Raw genomic sequence first — 14,712 nt, forward strand, 5'->3', positions numbered from 1 at the left:
AAATGTACGTAGCATTGTTTGGCCAGGAACTCCCCAAGGGTTCAGTGTTAGATACGCAGCAGGCTATTTGTCACGCACCTTGTTCCACATGTTGCGATGTGTCAGATGAGCACAGAGAACATGAGGCAGAGGAGCGAAACAGTAACACATGTAACGCAGGCACTGTATGTGCGCTTGTGTCACTTCCAGGATCGTCACACACAGAATCTCCGCTTAGTGCAGTTTTACTTCAATATTTCAGCAATTGACCTTCAAAACCAAATGAAATATTCGGAGCTCCATCAGATTTAAATTCTGAATTCTACAGCTTTTAGATGAGCTGCGATCTCTGTGAGAGCAGCTCCATTGTATTGAAATGGAAACCGTGGAAACATTGATTGATTGATTGATTGATTGATCTCCCGTCCTGACATGGTTTATTATAAGTCCATCACTTTTATTATCTAGAAACCCGCCAGAAAACTGTCAGAAAGCAATTTAAGATCTAAATCATGATTTCAAGGCCGCTGCTCCTGTGCGCAGACCCTGTTTGCTTTTGAGACTATATCTACAATCCAAATCGACAAATTAAGTCATTTTTATTTTTTCATCCTTTCTTTGCACAAATTTGTGAAATCAGTTGTGTGTAATCAGCTCTAATGATCGCAGCCAACGGCAGAGACACGGATACTATAATCAGCGGTTGGTTTGTTTGCATACCGGTTAATTGGTGGTTATTCATCGCACATTGAAGAGCATGAATTAAGCATCACAACAATGGGTCTCATTTATCAGTTTTCCTGTGTAATAATTTATAGTTTACCAACACGTATTTAATAGACATATTTATAAAAAATGTGCATCATGGTCTGCCAGTTCACAAAAAATGTTCTACATTGTTTCATTTTTTTTTCTGGCATGACATCTTTTACAGTCGTTTTTTTGCCACACTCAGACAGCTGCTTCAGGTTACTCCTGCGGGTCACAGCCCAGGTGCACGCCCCTCCGTTATATAACACCTGATAGTTACATTGTTTGTGAACGACACTCGCCTGGAGCAGAACAGGCAGCCTCACATGTGTAAAAGACGCTTCGTGGTGTCAGCTTTACTAATGACCAGATCTCTGTAACGCACGTCTCCTCATGGACAGTCATAGATTCCTCAAGTTGAGAAATGAGAAAATGCAGTTTTTGTAGTTAAGAGGTTAGAAAGAGTGAGAGATTTAGGGTAAGAAAAAACATGTTCTTGCTGGGTTGTTTTGCACAAGTGAGTTTACATCCACCTGTTTGTATGCACATGTTCTATCTCTGTAAAGTTTATATAGTATGGGATTAGAATCGGGCCACGCATTTTAGGGTGACGGTGGTAGTGTTTCTTCCAGGGCCCGCTACACATGCAGAAAACGTTACTGACAACCTATTTCCTCCCAGCTGCCACGTGGTAACAGCAGGATGCAACTCCATTCACTATAGAGTGTATAGATGATTTTGTCAGGGAGGCATTCGACTAAAGCTTTCACGGGAAAAAAAAAATGACAAAATCCATCATCCCAAAACGTCATCTGTTTCGTGAGGGTTTTTTTTCGATTCGCGGAACAACAAATGTCACATTTGTGACGACTTAATCGCACTCTTCTCGGCGTGAAACAGTGGCAGACACAGCGCTATCTGGCCTCTTCTGCCACCACAGACCGCAGAGTCCATTTCACACCAACAACACGTGTCAGAGACAGTGGTCGCCAAAAGTAAGGTTCAGGATGACTGTGAATGTGACCGTAAATAAGCACGTTTTGACACTCTCTCTCTCTCTCTCTCTCTCTCTCTCTCTCTCTCTCTCTCTCTCTCTCTCTCTCTCTCTCTCTCTCTCTCTCTCTGCAGGAGTTGCAGTTTGAACGTCTGACCAGGGAGCTGGAAGCCGAGCGACAGATCGTTGCCACTCAGCTGGAGAGATGCAAGCTTGGCTCTGAGACTGGAAGCATGACTAGCATCAGGTGTGTTTGTGTGGTTTTGTCTCCCACCTGTCGGGACCTTTTCTGTGCACTCTGACCTGCGTGTGTGTCAGTCGTGCTCTCGCAGGTGACAGCTGGTACACTCCTTGATTTGTGTCCAAAAATCCAACTCTATGATTGAAACGAGAGAAAGCGAGAGAAACCCACAGTGTTCCTTCACCCCCTTTACCCACACACATACTACAGAGCGGCTACATACCCATTTATATTGTTGCTTTCTTACAATTTCACACAATTAACACGTATCATAGTGGAAGAGATACATATATCTGGTCAATGTATCCTCATACAATGGTTCAGATGGTATCCTCCGAAAAGTTACTCCTCATTTTTTTCGTACATTTTCCCTCGAAAGCCAGCAACACGTACACAGCCTTTTAAGAATGAACACTCAGTTATGTTTAGGCGACAAAACTACTTAGTTAGGTTTAGGAATAGATCGTCGTTTGGGTTAAAATAACCGCGGAAGTGTCGTTACTGAAGTCTGTAAGATACGTGACACCTGATCTGGTAGCTATAGCTTTACTTCTGCCTGCATAATCAAAGGAACTATGTGTAGCATTTATCTTTAATAAGTAATGGCAATATTTTTGAGGGATAGTTACAACATAAGACCTCTTAGCAAATACATTGATTGTTAAAAGGACTAGCTGCGTCTACCTAAGCTCAACACTGAAGTTATCATTGGCAAAATACAGACGTTTCTCTCAGACAGAGCTAGCTAGCTAGTTAGCTTAACGCGGGTCCAATTTAGATAAGTATTAATGCATCATTTTTGGCAACTAGTGTACAACCTGACAAATTATAACCATATCAAGTTGTTATAGCCAGCCCGCTCGCACCCCCAACTCATCAAATAGAGCAGCTTGGTCAGTCGCCCCCAAACTATGACGCTCTCTGTGGGACAAATGTGACAAAGTGTGACAAATTCCGTTTGGGATGCCGGTCGGGGGTCGATGGATGGGTCAATCAAATGCAGGACTCTCACTCAAGGAGTCCCGTGTGAAACCGGAAGTCAACATTGTTTTTTATGTAAAATACGTTGGTACGCCGTATGCGTAATGAAGCCTACTTAACCCTAAACCCTAATGTACTTATTTGAACCCAAATCATGGCCTTTTCCTTGACCTAACCAAGTTGTTTCCTGTGAAAGGGGAAGTTTATGTTGAAAAGACAGTGCATGAATGCAAGGAGCGTAAATTGACACATGCAAAAATTGATGCTAGAGGGGTATGTAGAGCCTCATAGTGTGAAACTTACCAAACTTGCATGTTCTAAAACCATAACAATGAGCTGAAAGAAGCTAAACACTTTGAAGAACTGCAGACTTGTGTGGTGGTTCTTTGAGGGTTTGTGACTACCTATCATATTGCCCAAAGTCATTCGATCCATTGGTATTAAAAAACATCGGTTAGTTCAGCTGGTAAATACTGTTGCTCGCCTTTTTTAAAGATTGTGATCATGCAACATAATGGATGGTCATAATTAATGAAAAAAGAAGTCATTGCTATTCATAATTTCCCACCTAATTCTACTTCAATGTTTAACAGTTCAAAAGAAGAGCTGTTTTTACTTATCAATTTTTTTAATACAACTACATTCTTGTAATTATGTTCACATTAGCTGACCTCATTTTGAGAACCCACAGTAGCTGTTATCAGCTCTCACTAGTATTATCCCTCTCAATAAACACGCAGAATAACATCAGGGAGGTCAAGGGGACATGAAGCAATTAATTTGTTATCACCTTATAAAACAACTCTGCTCAATCCAGAGTCATTTTCATAAATGAGTACAATAAAAGCCCAATGATGATAACTTGAGACCTCGTATAGACCTCATTGTATGTGTAAGGTGTGCGTCAAGAAAAAGGCTTTGGATAGATCTGTCAATAACTCACTGCCAGACTTCAGTTTATTGACAGGATCAAGTTGCAATCCTGGAGCTCTTAACTGCATCGGCTGCAGCTTTAAGCCGGATTTGATGATCATGTAACTGAATAATGATCAAATCATTTTGCATCAATCAACGCTTCTATGTGGATTTGTTTATAACCTGTATTAGAGTGTTACAGCCACAGCTGTTGTACTTGGAGTCAAAGTGTCATGATTAAAAATCAACATATATTTGTTTTAGCATTTTGCATGAGCTGAACACAGACATGACCTCGTGTTGTGCTAACATACAAACCTAATCTCTTCAAATCTCACTAATTTCCCTCGTTTGTGATAATCAAGAGTGACAGCATTTCCCAACATACCTTTCTGCAGCAGCAGCAGCAGCAGCAGCAGCGAGCCAAATTACATTCTTTTGCGGCAAAATCGTTCCTACCCTGTCAGTGTAACCCTCCAGGTTGATCAAAGCGTCTGCTTTCGGTAGTTTAAATTGAATGTTGGCTCAGTTCTGATGGTACAAAGCAAATCCCCAGCTTTGCAAACATGATACGCTATTAATTGTCCATTAAAAACTGCAATTTGCTTCTTAAAAAGAACTAAACAATGCGCAGCTGTCACAGGAGTCCATTGTTCTGCTCGGGGCCTTCGTGTTTTTTTTTGTTGTTTTCTTTTTTCGTGACGAGAGGAAGTACACTGTTCACACTGTGTCATATTATCTGCCGCTTGATTGAGTTTGGACCCAAGCTTCAAAGAACACATTCTACACATTCCATACCGGTCCCGTGATGTGAAGACAGCCCTCCTGACACAATAGCGGTAACGCACTTAGCCTGCCTCTCAGGACAATGTAACACGATTAAAGCCTGTCTCTGTCTCACTCTCTCTCACACATACACAAACACACACTCACACTAATAGGCGCACACGATCCATCATCTATTATACTCTCTGATTCCGTTAAGGGAGCGGGGATTCCATCAGTTCGCAAACTAATTACTCATCTGCCCGCATTGTAATTCTCATTTCAATTGGAAGGGTGGACCAACAAAGAGCCGAAAGATGGTCTAAAACCTGATTTATTCAGCAGTCTAATTAACTGGTGATGTGTTTAGCTCCTCAACGCTTTGAAAGGGCTGCATCGAGGGCCCCCCATTTAAAACAGCAGCGACCATGGGGAGACGGAAGAGGTGTGGAGTCCAAAAGAAAAACACGTCTTCCACTTCATCACCCAGCTGCGCACAGGATGGAATAAAGGCTGCCATGTTGCTAACTTGATTAGCTGGGTTTATTATTTAGTGAGGAGCAGAGCGTCCGCAATGTCCGCCCGCCATTGCTTTATGTCCACTTGGTTGGACTTGGAGGTAATTACCGAATGGACAAATGGTTTGGCAAAACAAAACAAGGCACTGCTTGAAGTTTGCAGTGCCGAAAGCATGAAGGATTTACTGCCCAATCTCCTCTGAAACATTGGTATTGTTGCCGTTCTGAATCATCACTGCCTGTCCCGGCGAACAGAAGGGGCAACATTTAATCTGCAGCTACAAGACGTGAACAGGGATTTATCTTGGTAGCATTTGTGGCGAGAGGTATTGACACTGTGCGCAGCAATTAAACTAGGAGCTTGAATATATTCTCAGCAGCTTGGTGGAAGTAAAGCTAAACTCAAATTGCTGCTGTGTTTTGAGTTTTTTCCATTTTGTCATTTTGGTGGATAATTGGCTGTAGTAAATGAATAGTTTTTTACGTAAGTTCCTTTCTATCGTCTTTGCTTTTAGCGAGGTTAGCATATGTTAGCATGGCCGAGATGCATTTTGGCCCGTACAATGTTTTGTTTTCTTCGTCAGCAAGGTCTGTTATATAAAAGCTATTATTTTGTTAGCGGTCTGTCTCGCTGTGTTCAAAATCCAGGATGTCCAGTTGCAGTGTGGGACAGTGCTAGAAACATTTATCACCACGAGCAAAAGCTAATTTACTGGTGTTGTTTGTGTTGGCATTACTCGCCTCAAGCTACAATTTCTCACTTTAATTCAGTGCATGTCTGTCACATTAGCTAGCTAGCGCTGTCAGTTGTATAGTAGGAAGAAGAAGTAGCCTAAAGGAAAGTGTTCCAAACAAATATACTTTAATATCGAGCAAGTTACTCTACTTCCAGTTAACTATGCATATATTCGGTATTATTTGTAAAAGGGAAAGCTGTATATTCTAGTTACTTTTGCTTTCTTTAGAACAGCGTTAGCTGATCACAACGGTTCATGTCTGACGTTTGAAACCATATGACAAAAAAAGATCTTAGTCTACTTCTCTATTATTTTTTCCTGAGCCGGAATGAGTTTGTTTTTAGCCCAAAACAGTTGTTTTCTCTCAGCTCATAGTAATCCAAATGGTCCCAACATTAACATTCAATATTATCATTTAAAACATGATACTGTCTTGAAATACTACCCGGAAGCCAGGAAGCATACTAGTTACAACTTTCACCTTGGGTGAGGGAGCTACGTAGAATCCAGAAAAAATGTTTAAATGCTTTGACTTAGATGGTTATCGTTGCTGTTATTCTCTGCAGACTTCACCTAATTTCACCATCCTGCTCACGCCCACTAAGTTTGCATTTACCGTCTGGTCGATTCCATGTGAATGCAGCATGATTGGCATTCTCAAAGGAGCAGCGCTTGTTTCTACTCCCAGACAAACCGTAGCTACATAGTCGAGGCACAGTAGATATAATATCACCGGTGTTGTTATGGTAGGGAACAATACAATGACTGTGTGGGATTTTCAGACAGATAGATATTGTCTAGATAGAAGGTAGAAAGGAGGATGGGACTGTGTAACAGTGTTTTATGTGTCCTTGCAACTATTGAAAATACAGATTTTCCTGTGTCACCAGAAGGGAATCCCCAAAACCAATCGATATGTGAATCATGCACCAACAGTTTTTTTTTTTATTTTAGTTAGAAGTCCTTTCAGTTGACTTTCTTTGGCTGTATTATTTGAATTTGACAGCTCCATTATAAAGTAAGCAATGAAGTACTTAAAATAATGGAAATCTGTCCCCAGATAGGCAGCCGGGCTAAACCACAGAAAAGTTAAATTAGGAATGAGCCTTAAGTGCAGCTGTGAGGGGGCCGGCAGTTCAGGACTCCTGTTGTGTTGTGGAGGATAAGGACTTTCAGAGATGCTAATGAGATCTTCAGCTCTGCCTTTGTTTCCAGTTGTAATCAGTCACCACAGGTCACAGTGTCTGCCTTGGCATATGCCACTGCTTTATCACTTCAAAAGGCACAAATCCACTGTGTGTGTGTGTGTGTGTGTGTCGCTCTATCAGTCAAACGGAGACAATGTTTTTGTCTGCCAAGAGAAGAGCGCGATGTACGTCGCCTCATTAGTTAAAGGACCATTCTGCCTCAAATGTCAATGTTGCAAGGGGATACTTCGGTGGTTCTTCTGGGGTGGAGATGAAGGAAAGGGTAAATTGCCATGATTCTGATAGTATTGTAGATGTCTGTTTTTTGCCTTAATAGTTCGTTAAGTCACTATCTATTGCAGAGAGAGGTAACTAAATGAGGAGTGAACCTACGGCCCACTGATGCAAGCCCTTTTGCAGTTTTACGAACCGTATTCCCGGGAAATATCACAAGTGGCGATACTGTTTGGATCTCTGGGAAGTGGGATCCAAAAACACAACTGCGATTGCCGCTTATCGCTATAGGTGCCATATTGAACTTCCATATGACATTAGCCAAATGAAATAGCTTAAAATGCCCAATCCATGAGCTGCTTTACAATAAGCCAAGCTTTTTGTCTTGACAGCTGTTACTGAAGTTGAAGGAACATTTTCTTTCCCCCTCTACTCATCCTCTTTTTGTTATTTTGTTTCCCTTACCATATTGTCTTTTCTCTTTACCCTCTTTATCCGACCTCTCACAATGTCGCTCCCTCCGATCCAAACACAAGGTCAGGTTGCCAGAGCAGTGCGGTTAAGAGTAAGTTGTGGTGTAAGTTGGGTGCACCAGTTGGCTGCACCAGTAAAGATTTTTAAACCAATCCTGGAGCAGCTGGTTGACTCTGACCTCGACCCGCTGCATCGTGGGTTGGCAATCTGAAGGTAAAAGAAACCAAGAAAGTATAACTAAGGAGGAAACACTGCAGAGAACATGAGCAGTACATCTCTCTGTTATCTGTATTGGTGCATGCCTCACTCTGCCTAGTGTTTACGTGCTCCTTGGCTACAGTCCCTTTATCTAATCATCCGAGTGGACCTCTGACAGCGAGCACACACCAGCCCAGCAGATACAGCTATCAGAGCTCTGGTGGCACCTTGGCGGCCACTCCACTCGGCTTGCCGAGGACTAGCCTCCTCCCAAGGTGGGCTTTTCATCTGCCTCTTTTGGCTGTCCAGATTGTATAGTCTGGTAACCGGATACCCGGCTGCTGAGTGGTGATCGTGTGTGTGTGTGTGTGTGTGTGTGTGTGTCTGTGTGCATTAGCATTGGCAGTAGCCACAGCCCCCTGCGAGGACCAACGCTGCTCGTTTGGCGGGAAAACGTAACCCTGGCTAGCGAGAACCCATTACCCAGAAGCTGTCAGGGCGCTAAGCTGCCAGCTTAGACCCACAGCGCTGTGGCTCTGCCTCCACTCCTCTTCAACACACCCAGACTAACGAAGCTGTTTGTGGAAGGGGTGCAGCTTCGATGAAAACTATTACCTGTTTTTGTTAAATAAATAAAAACTCTTTTTAAAAAAAAAAGTCTCTAATAGTCGTTTTGAAGGACCGTTTTCTCACGGAGGCAATCTGAAGAATTAGCATTATTAGAACATTTTCTGACACGCAAAGAGACAATATCAGGCCTGTCAGACAAAACATTTTACACCCCAGTCAGTCAGACAGCTAATTCACTCCCATCAGTGATGGAGAGCAGACAATCTAAAACAATGTGTAAAGAAATAGAATAAACTAAAGTAGAAAGGGATAGACACCCAATCAAAACTGTCCCCATCTCATCATCAACAGATTACATCACATAAATCATATTCCCATAGAGAGAATTAAAGTAACCCCACTATAGCCCCTAAAAAAACCCCAATAAACAAAATCATGTTTGATTTACTTTCCTCAGCTGCTGTTTCTCCCATTATCCAGTTGCCATAGCTACCTTCTACGCACTAAAATCACCTGTTACTAAAAAGTGTTGCCACTTAATTCAATGTGTTGTTTAGTGTGCTTTGGTATGCTTACAGCGTGATAGAAATGCATCTTTTCTGCATCAAACAAGCTCGCCAAGCTCCTCCCATCTGACTAGTGTTTTGTCATAGCTCTGCCCTCCGTGGTCGGGGTTGGGATGTAGCAGCTGGAGAGATAACTGGTTGGGGGTTTGGGTAAGGTTGGCTGGAGTTTAAGCGTTGCAGGAGCGGACTGGTTGGGGTCGCTCTGAATGGTTGTGTTCAGGGGCCCTTTCTTTCTGTCTTCCATTTTTCAGTCAGTTTCCCATTTCTTTCCAAAGTTGCTTGTTGTCTATTTCTGTATCTACCTGCCCTCTGTCTGCACTTGAGTCCTAACAGGCTGCTGACTGTTACTTCTTAACAAACAATGTGGTTGGTATTGTCAGCATATGTTACTTGAAACTGTCTTTTAAATGCCACATGTCTGAGTCTAGTCTTGTTTATTAATTTCTTTAGCACAGGTTCCATAACCCAACAACACATAATCAAACCCAGGTAAACGCACACAACAAAATCACACCTGGCCCTGCATGTGCACATTCCACATGATTACATAAATATGGCTTTGATATTGCTAATTAGGGAAACATGCTGTGCGGTTTTACCATGCAATCTCACAGTCACAGTCACTTGTGAAGTAGGTCAATTATGTAACGGACAAATTAATTTTGCACACTTTATGTTTATCCACTGATGTTTTTTTTCGAACAACACCGACAACAACTATGGAGCACTGCTCTTTGCTATATGGCTGAGTCATAAAGGATGCATACTGCCGCTACCTGTGCGAAGGTAATGCGAAGGTAATGCCTCCGTAAAATGTGTAGTGACTTGAGAACATCAGAGAGTAACAGAAGACAGTGTAGAGACTTTGCTGTTTGATTGATTTTGTGCAGGAGCTTTGCCAAGAGTTATCACTCCCAATTGTAGTTTTATGTCACTGCTGTAATCATACACAGACTACGTTTTATAGCGAGGCTGTCATTTAGTGGATCATTGCAGAATGTGAAAACTAAGAAATCTTAAGGGCCACACCAAGGACGACAACGATGTGAGCTTCCACACCATAATGGTCTGTAAACAGCGGCGCCGGTGTCGGAGCCTCAAAATGGATATCGCTGACCTGTTACTTCTGTAACTCACAGCTGCTGTGAGTTTCTTCTTGAGTGTCTTAAAACACAGGGGTCAATGATGATTCTCTCTGCAAAGTTGTTTGCCGTAAATTCGTATGGATTTCCATTGGCTGTCGGTGTTTCTATTGTTCATTGCTCAGAAGTTGTCGCTATCTTCGGGGCTAACCCCATTCACTTTAATCAGCAGAAGGTGACTTAGTTAGGGTCTTGAGAAGTTGTATCATAAACTCACCGACAAAAAAACTGCCCGCACCGTACTGCTACTTTCACAGATATAACATTGCTTCTAGCATTCTCAACACAGTGGCATAGGAACCCCAGCGCCAGCTAGCGTTTGCAGTCACACCAGCAGAGAGACCCCGCAAACATTCAAACTACTTTAGTGACTGCAGTGATCAAACCTTTATTCTACTCCAGGATTATCAAGGTGGTTTTTTTCAGTTTTTGTATTTTTGTAGGCGGTTGGAACATAATAGGCTCTCCTCTATCAGGCTGATAAACTGCATCATCTGGACTCCCATCACAGGCTCCTCTCTAAATGCCAGCGCTCTGAAAGGTTATGCCCAACATTGTGCCCGGATGAAACAGACTTTTAGTTAAAGGCCACTACCTCTCGGCCATCGTCCCCGTATGTTGATACCAGCCCGGCTGAACCATCTGGTATTCTGAAAAGTTGAAAAGGCTCTTAAAGTTTTGATTTATTAAGAAGAAAAGAGAAAAATGAAAAAAAAATCCTGGTATTGGCAAAGCATATTCTGGTGTAACATCTGAGCAGTGCACTCATGCCCGAATGAGTAATCTGTGATCTTTAGTCTTTATTTCTCTCTGACGTTCGAGGCCTTTGATATTGAATGCTCTCATTCATACTCGACACTTTCTCCCTTTTCTTAACCATTTGGATTCTAAAGTCTCCGTGAATTTGTAAACATGAACGGTACAATGAGTATAATGATCAGAATCAGAATCAGAACCGTTCATTGCCATGGTATGTTGAACATACAAGGAATTTGACTTTCAAAGTAGAAACATATTACAATTTACAGAAATATATAAAATAAAGTAAAATATAAAATAAAGTGCACAAACGAACAGATAACAGGTCTATAAACAAGTGAGATGTAAGTGTACTGTAAAAGTGTCAAGTGTATTTCAATAAGAACCTAGAAGGGATGTGCAGGGGAGTGACCGGTAGGAAAATTGTCCTGGGGATGAGTCAGTGGGGGAGCCGGGCTCTGTTAATGAGCCCGGCTGCGGATGGGAAGAAACTGCTCCTGTGTCGTGAGGTCTTGGTCCTGATGGACCTCAGCCTCCTGCTAGATGGAAGGGGCATGAACAGTTATTGTCCAGGGTGAGAGGGGTCGGCTACAATCTTCCTAGCTCGCTTCAGGGTCCTTGAAGCGAACAAGTCCTGGAGGGACGGCAGATTGCAGCCAACCACCCTCTCAGCAGAGCGAATGATGGCTGCAGCGTACCAGACCGTGGTGGAGGAGCAGAGGATGGACTCAATGATTGCTGTGTAGAAGTGCACCATCATTGTCTTAGGCAGGTTGAATTTCTTCAGCTGCCTCAGGAAGTACATCCTCTGCTGAGCCTTCCTGGTGATGGAGCTGATGTTAAGCTCCCACTTGAGGTCCTGGGTTAAGATGGAGCCCAGGAAGCGGAAGGACTCCACCACGTCAATGGGGGAGTCACACAGGCAGGTGGGGCTGCATTCTTACGGAAATCCACAACCATCTCCACTGTCTTTAGAGCGTTGAGCTCTAGGTTGTTCAGGCCGCACCAGGTCACCAGATGGTCAATTTTCCACCTGTAGGTCCGCCAGAGATGAGTCCAATGAGATGGTGTCATCCGCAAACTTAAGGAGCTTGACGGACTGGTGACTGGAGGTGCCGCTGTTGGTGTAGGGAGAAGAGCAGATTCATGATTCAGATTCAGGCATGATAATGAGGGTGCCGCTTTGATGATGCAAGCAAAGGGGATGTTAATATTTAAAACCTTCAATTGATCCAGAGAAGGCCGAGTGCCTGATGATGACAGCGGTGTGTCCTTGTTATCGATCTGAGGAGCGGGAGGAAATAGGAAGGGGGGTGCGAAGTCACATTTTAAACACTGGCGTTTACTGTACTCCGCGTATCGATCTTTTGGAGTCAGTGTTGAGAACGAAAGGGGAGCAGATGAAGAGGGAGGGAGGAGAATGTCAGTGGTCTGTACAGAGCTGTCTCTGTTGATCAGATGAATGGAGAGGAGAGGCCTGATGGGAAATGGGGGGGGGGGGGGCACACAGTGACCGAAACAAATCTGGCTCATCATGTCTGTTGTTGTTTCAAACTCGCGGTAAGACGCCAGCTTTTTATCTAGCAAAAGACTCGATTCAATTTCACACACTGTGACTTCAGTCGTAAGAGTGGAAGTAGACTTTTTTTTGTTTGTTTGTCTGTAAGAAGAAGTTGTTTTTTGCATTCATTCTTTTAATGTTATTGGCAAAAAAAAAAGGAAAGCATGGGCAGTTTATTTCATGACAGAAAAAGCTGGATTACCACAAACAAGGAGTAGCCTTAAAAACTTAAAATGCTGCTTCATTCATTCAGGCCCACATTATGGTCGTGTTATTTCTTTTCTATTGTGTTTGGTCCTGAATTATCTGCTGTGAGTGACTTATCCGTCCTGCTGACTTTTTTTCAGATGTCATGGAAGCTGAAAGCAGTTGCTATGAGCTGTTAATCTAGAGTCTTCCACAAGGATTAAAGAAATATTCATGATGTCAGGGTTGTCATTTCTCTAATGGACTGACCATGATGAATTTCAAATTCAATATTTACACCTTTGTTTTTTTACCACTGCTGTTTGTTCACCCTGTGAAACCAAAAGTTAATGTTCACTTTACACTTGTAACGTATCCTTACGTCCAATAAAGGCAGTTGTTGTTATTTATTTAAGTAGTTACGTTGTTACAATGTTCATGCTACATTGCCACGCTACGCTGCCATGCTAAAATGCCACGTTACGTCGTTACGCTAGGTCGTTACGCTAGGTCGCTACGCTAGGTCGTTACGCTAGGTCTTTACGCTAGGTCTTTACGCTAGGTCGTTACGCTAGGTCGTTACGCAAGGTCTTTACGCTAGGTCCTTACGCTAGGTCTTTACGCTAGGTCGTTAGGCTAGGTCGTTAGGCTAGGTCGTAACGCTAGGTCTTTACGCTAGGTCGTTAGGCTAGGTCGTTAGGCTAGGTCGTTAGGCTAGATCATTGAGCTAGGTTGTTGAGCTAGGTTGTGGCGCTAGGTAAGACCAAAATGACCGATTAGTCAACTGAGAGTTCATGGGCAGCCCTAGTTGTGACATTATTATTTAAACACAAACCATGATGTTTTTTCGAACCTTAGTTTTGTTGTGGAAACCTAATCATTCGATTCTCAATGTTAACCATGTGTCATTGTGCATTTCTAACGTGGTACAAGGCTGATATTAAATACATTTCTGAAATGTCCACTTTCAACGTACCCGAAAATGAGACGTAAAATTGTAGAAGAAATGCCGAGAAGAAAGAGAACATAGAGTTGAAAAGAGGACAGACGAGGGATTCAACATGGACGCAGAGCGAGAAGGGAGGTGGGGAGAGGGATGGAGCGAGGGAATAACAGAATGAGCCAGGAGGCAAGGAAGGCGGGTGGGGGGGATGCGTTCTCATGTTAAGCCCTTTTAACCGGCTACCCTGCAAACACACACTGATTTAGCATGAGTCACTCTGAGACCCAGACACTCTTAATAAGCCTAATATCCTCCACAGTCACAGACAGGCTCTGTCTGCCACAATCGCACACTCGGCTAAGTGTGTGTGTCTGCGTGTGTGTGTGTGTGTGTGTGTGTGCGCTAACCGTCTCCCAGTGTTAGTACAGTCATCTGCGACTATATTATTGATCTGCCAGCAGAATGGAGACACAAATGTCACAGTTAAGCTCCGATGAAAACCTCCTTATTCCACAAACACACACACACACACACTGGGAGACTTTGCACCCGCAGACACAGAAACATGCCCTCAAACACACAAATACATATTCACGCTAACTTGAAAGAAGCCTGTTCTGAAGCGCACAAGCTTAAATACAGTATTTGGGTATACTGGAAGAGATGCAATGCAAAGCTACTATATAATGTTTTGTTTTCTTCAAATATATTATAGCGTTTTGGACTCTTGTTAACATATTATTGCCATAATGTGTCTGCAATTTTTTCTTATAGAAAATGATTCCTCCTTTATGTTTTTTGCGACTGCCCTCACGAATTGCACTAAGCGTTTCGTCAAAGAGGTGTGTTAGTTAAACATGTAGTTCCCAGTTTACTTGCAAAGCACCTACAGTTGAAAAAAAAAAATCACCAATTTACTGTCAAAACTGCCAGGATGGAAGGAACATTTCTGCTAGATTAAACTGAATCAAAGGCATCCAGTGAATAATTCAAACAACCTCAAGGCCCCACA

General features: G+C 42.8%; 1 protein-coding gene across 3 annotated transcripts in view; it reads left to right on the forward strand.

Moving 5' to 3' along the window:
• LOC306705867 (catenin delta-2-like) overlaps window positions 1-14,712 on the forward strand; it is a gene marked incomplete at both ends in the record, with an annotated part of 121,564 nt that overhangs the window by 18,790 nt on the left and 88,062 nt on the right. For all 3 annotated transcript variants that reach the window (XM_079172730.1, XM_079172731.1, XM_079172732.1), the window contains one exon: window positions 1,858-1,970. In XM_079172730.1, the coding sequence (XP_079028856.1) occupies window positions 1,858-1,970 (113 nt within the window). The remainder of the gene's footprint in view (window positions 1-1,857; window positions 1,971-14,712) is intronic.

This window comes from Pholis gunnellus (assembly GCF_910591455.1).
Source record: "Pholis gunnellus genome assembly, chromosome: 14".
Classification (NCBI taxonomy): domain Eukaryota; kingdom Metazoa; phylum Chordata; class Actinopteri; order Perciformes; family Pholidae; genus Pholis; species Pholis gunnellus.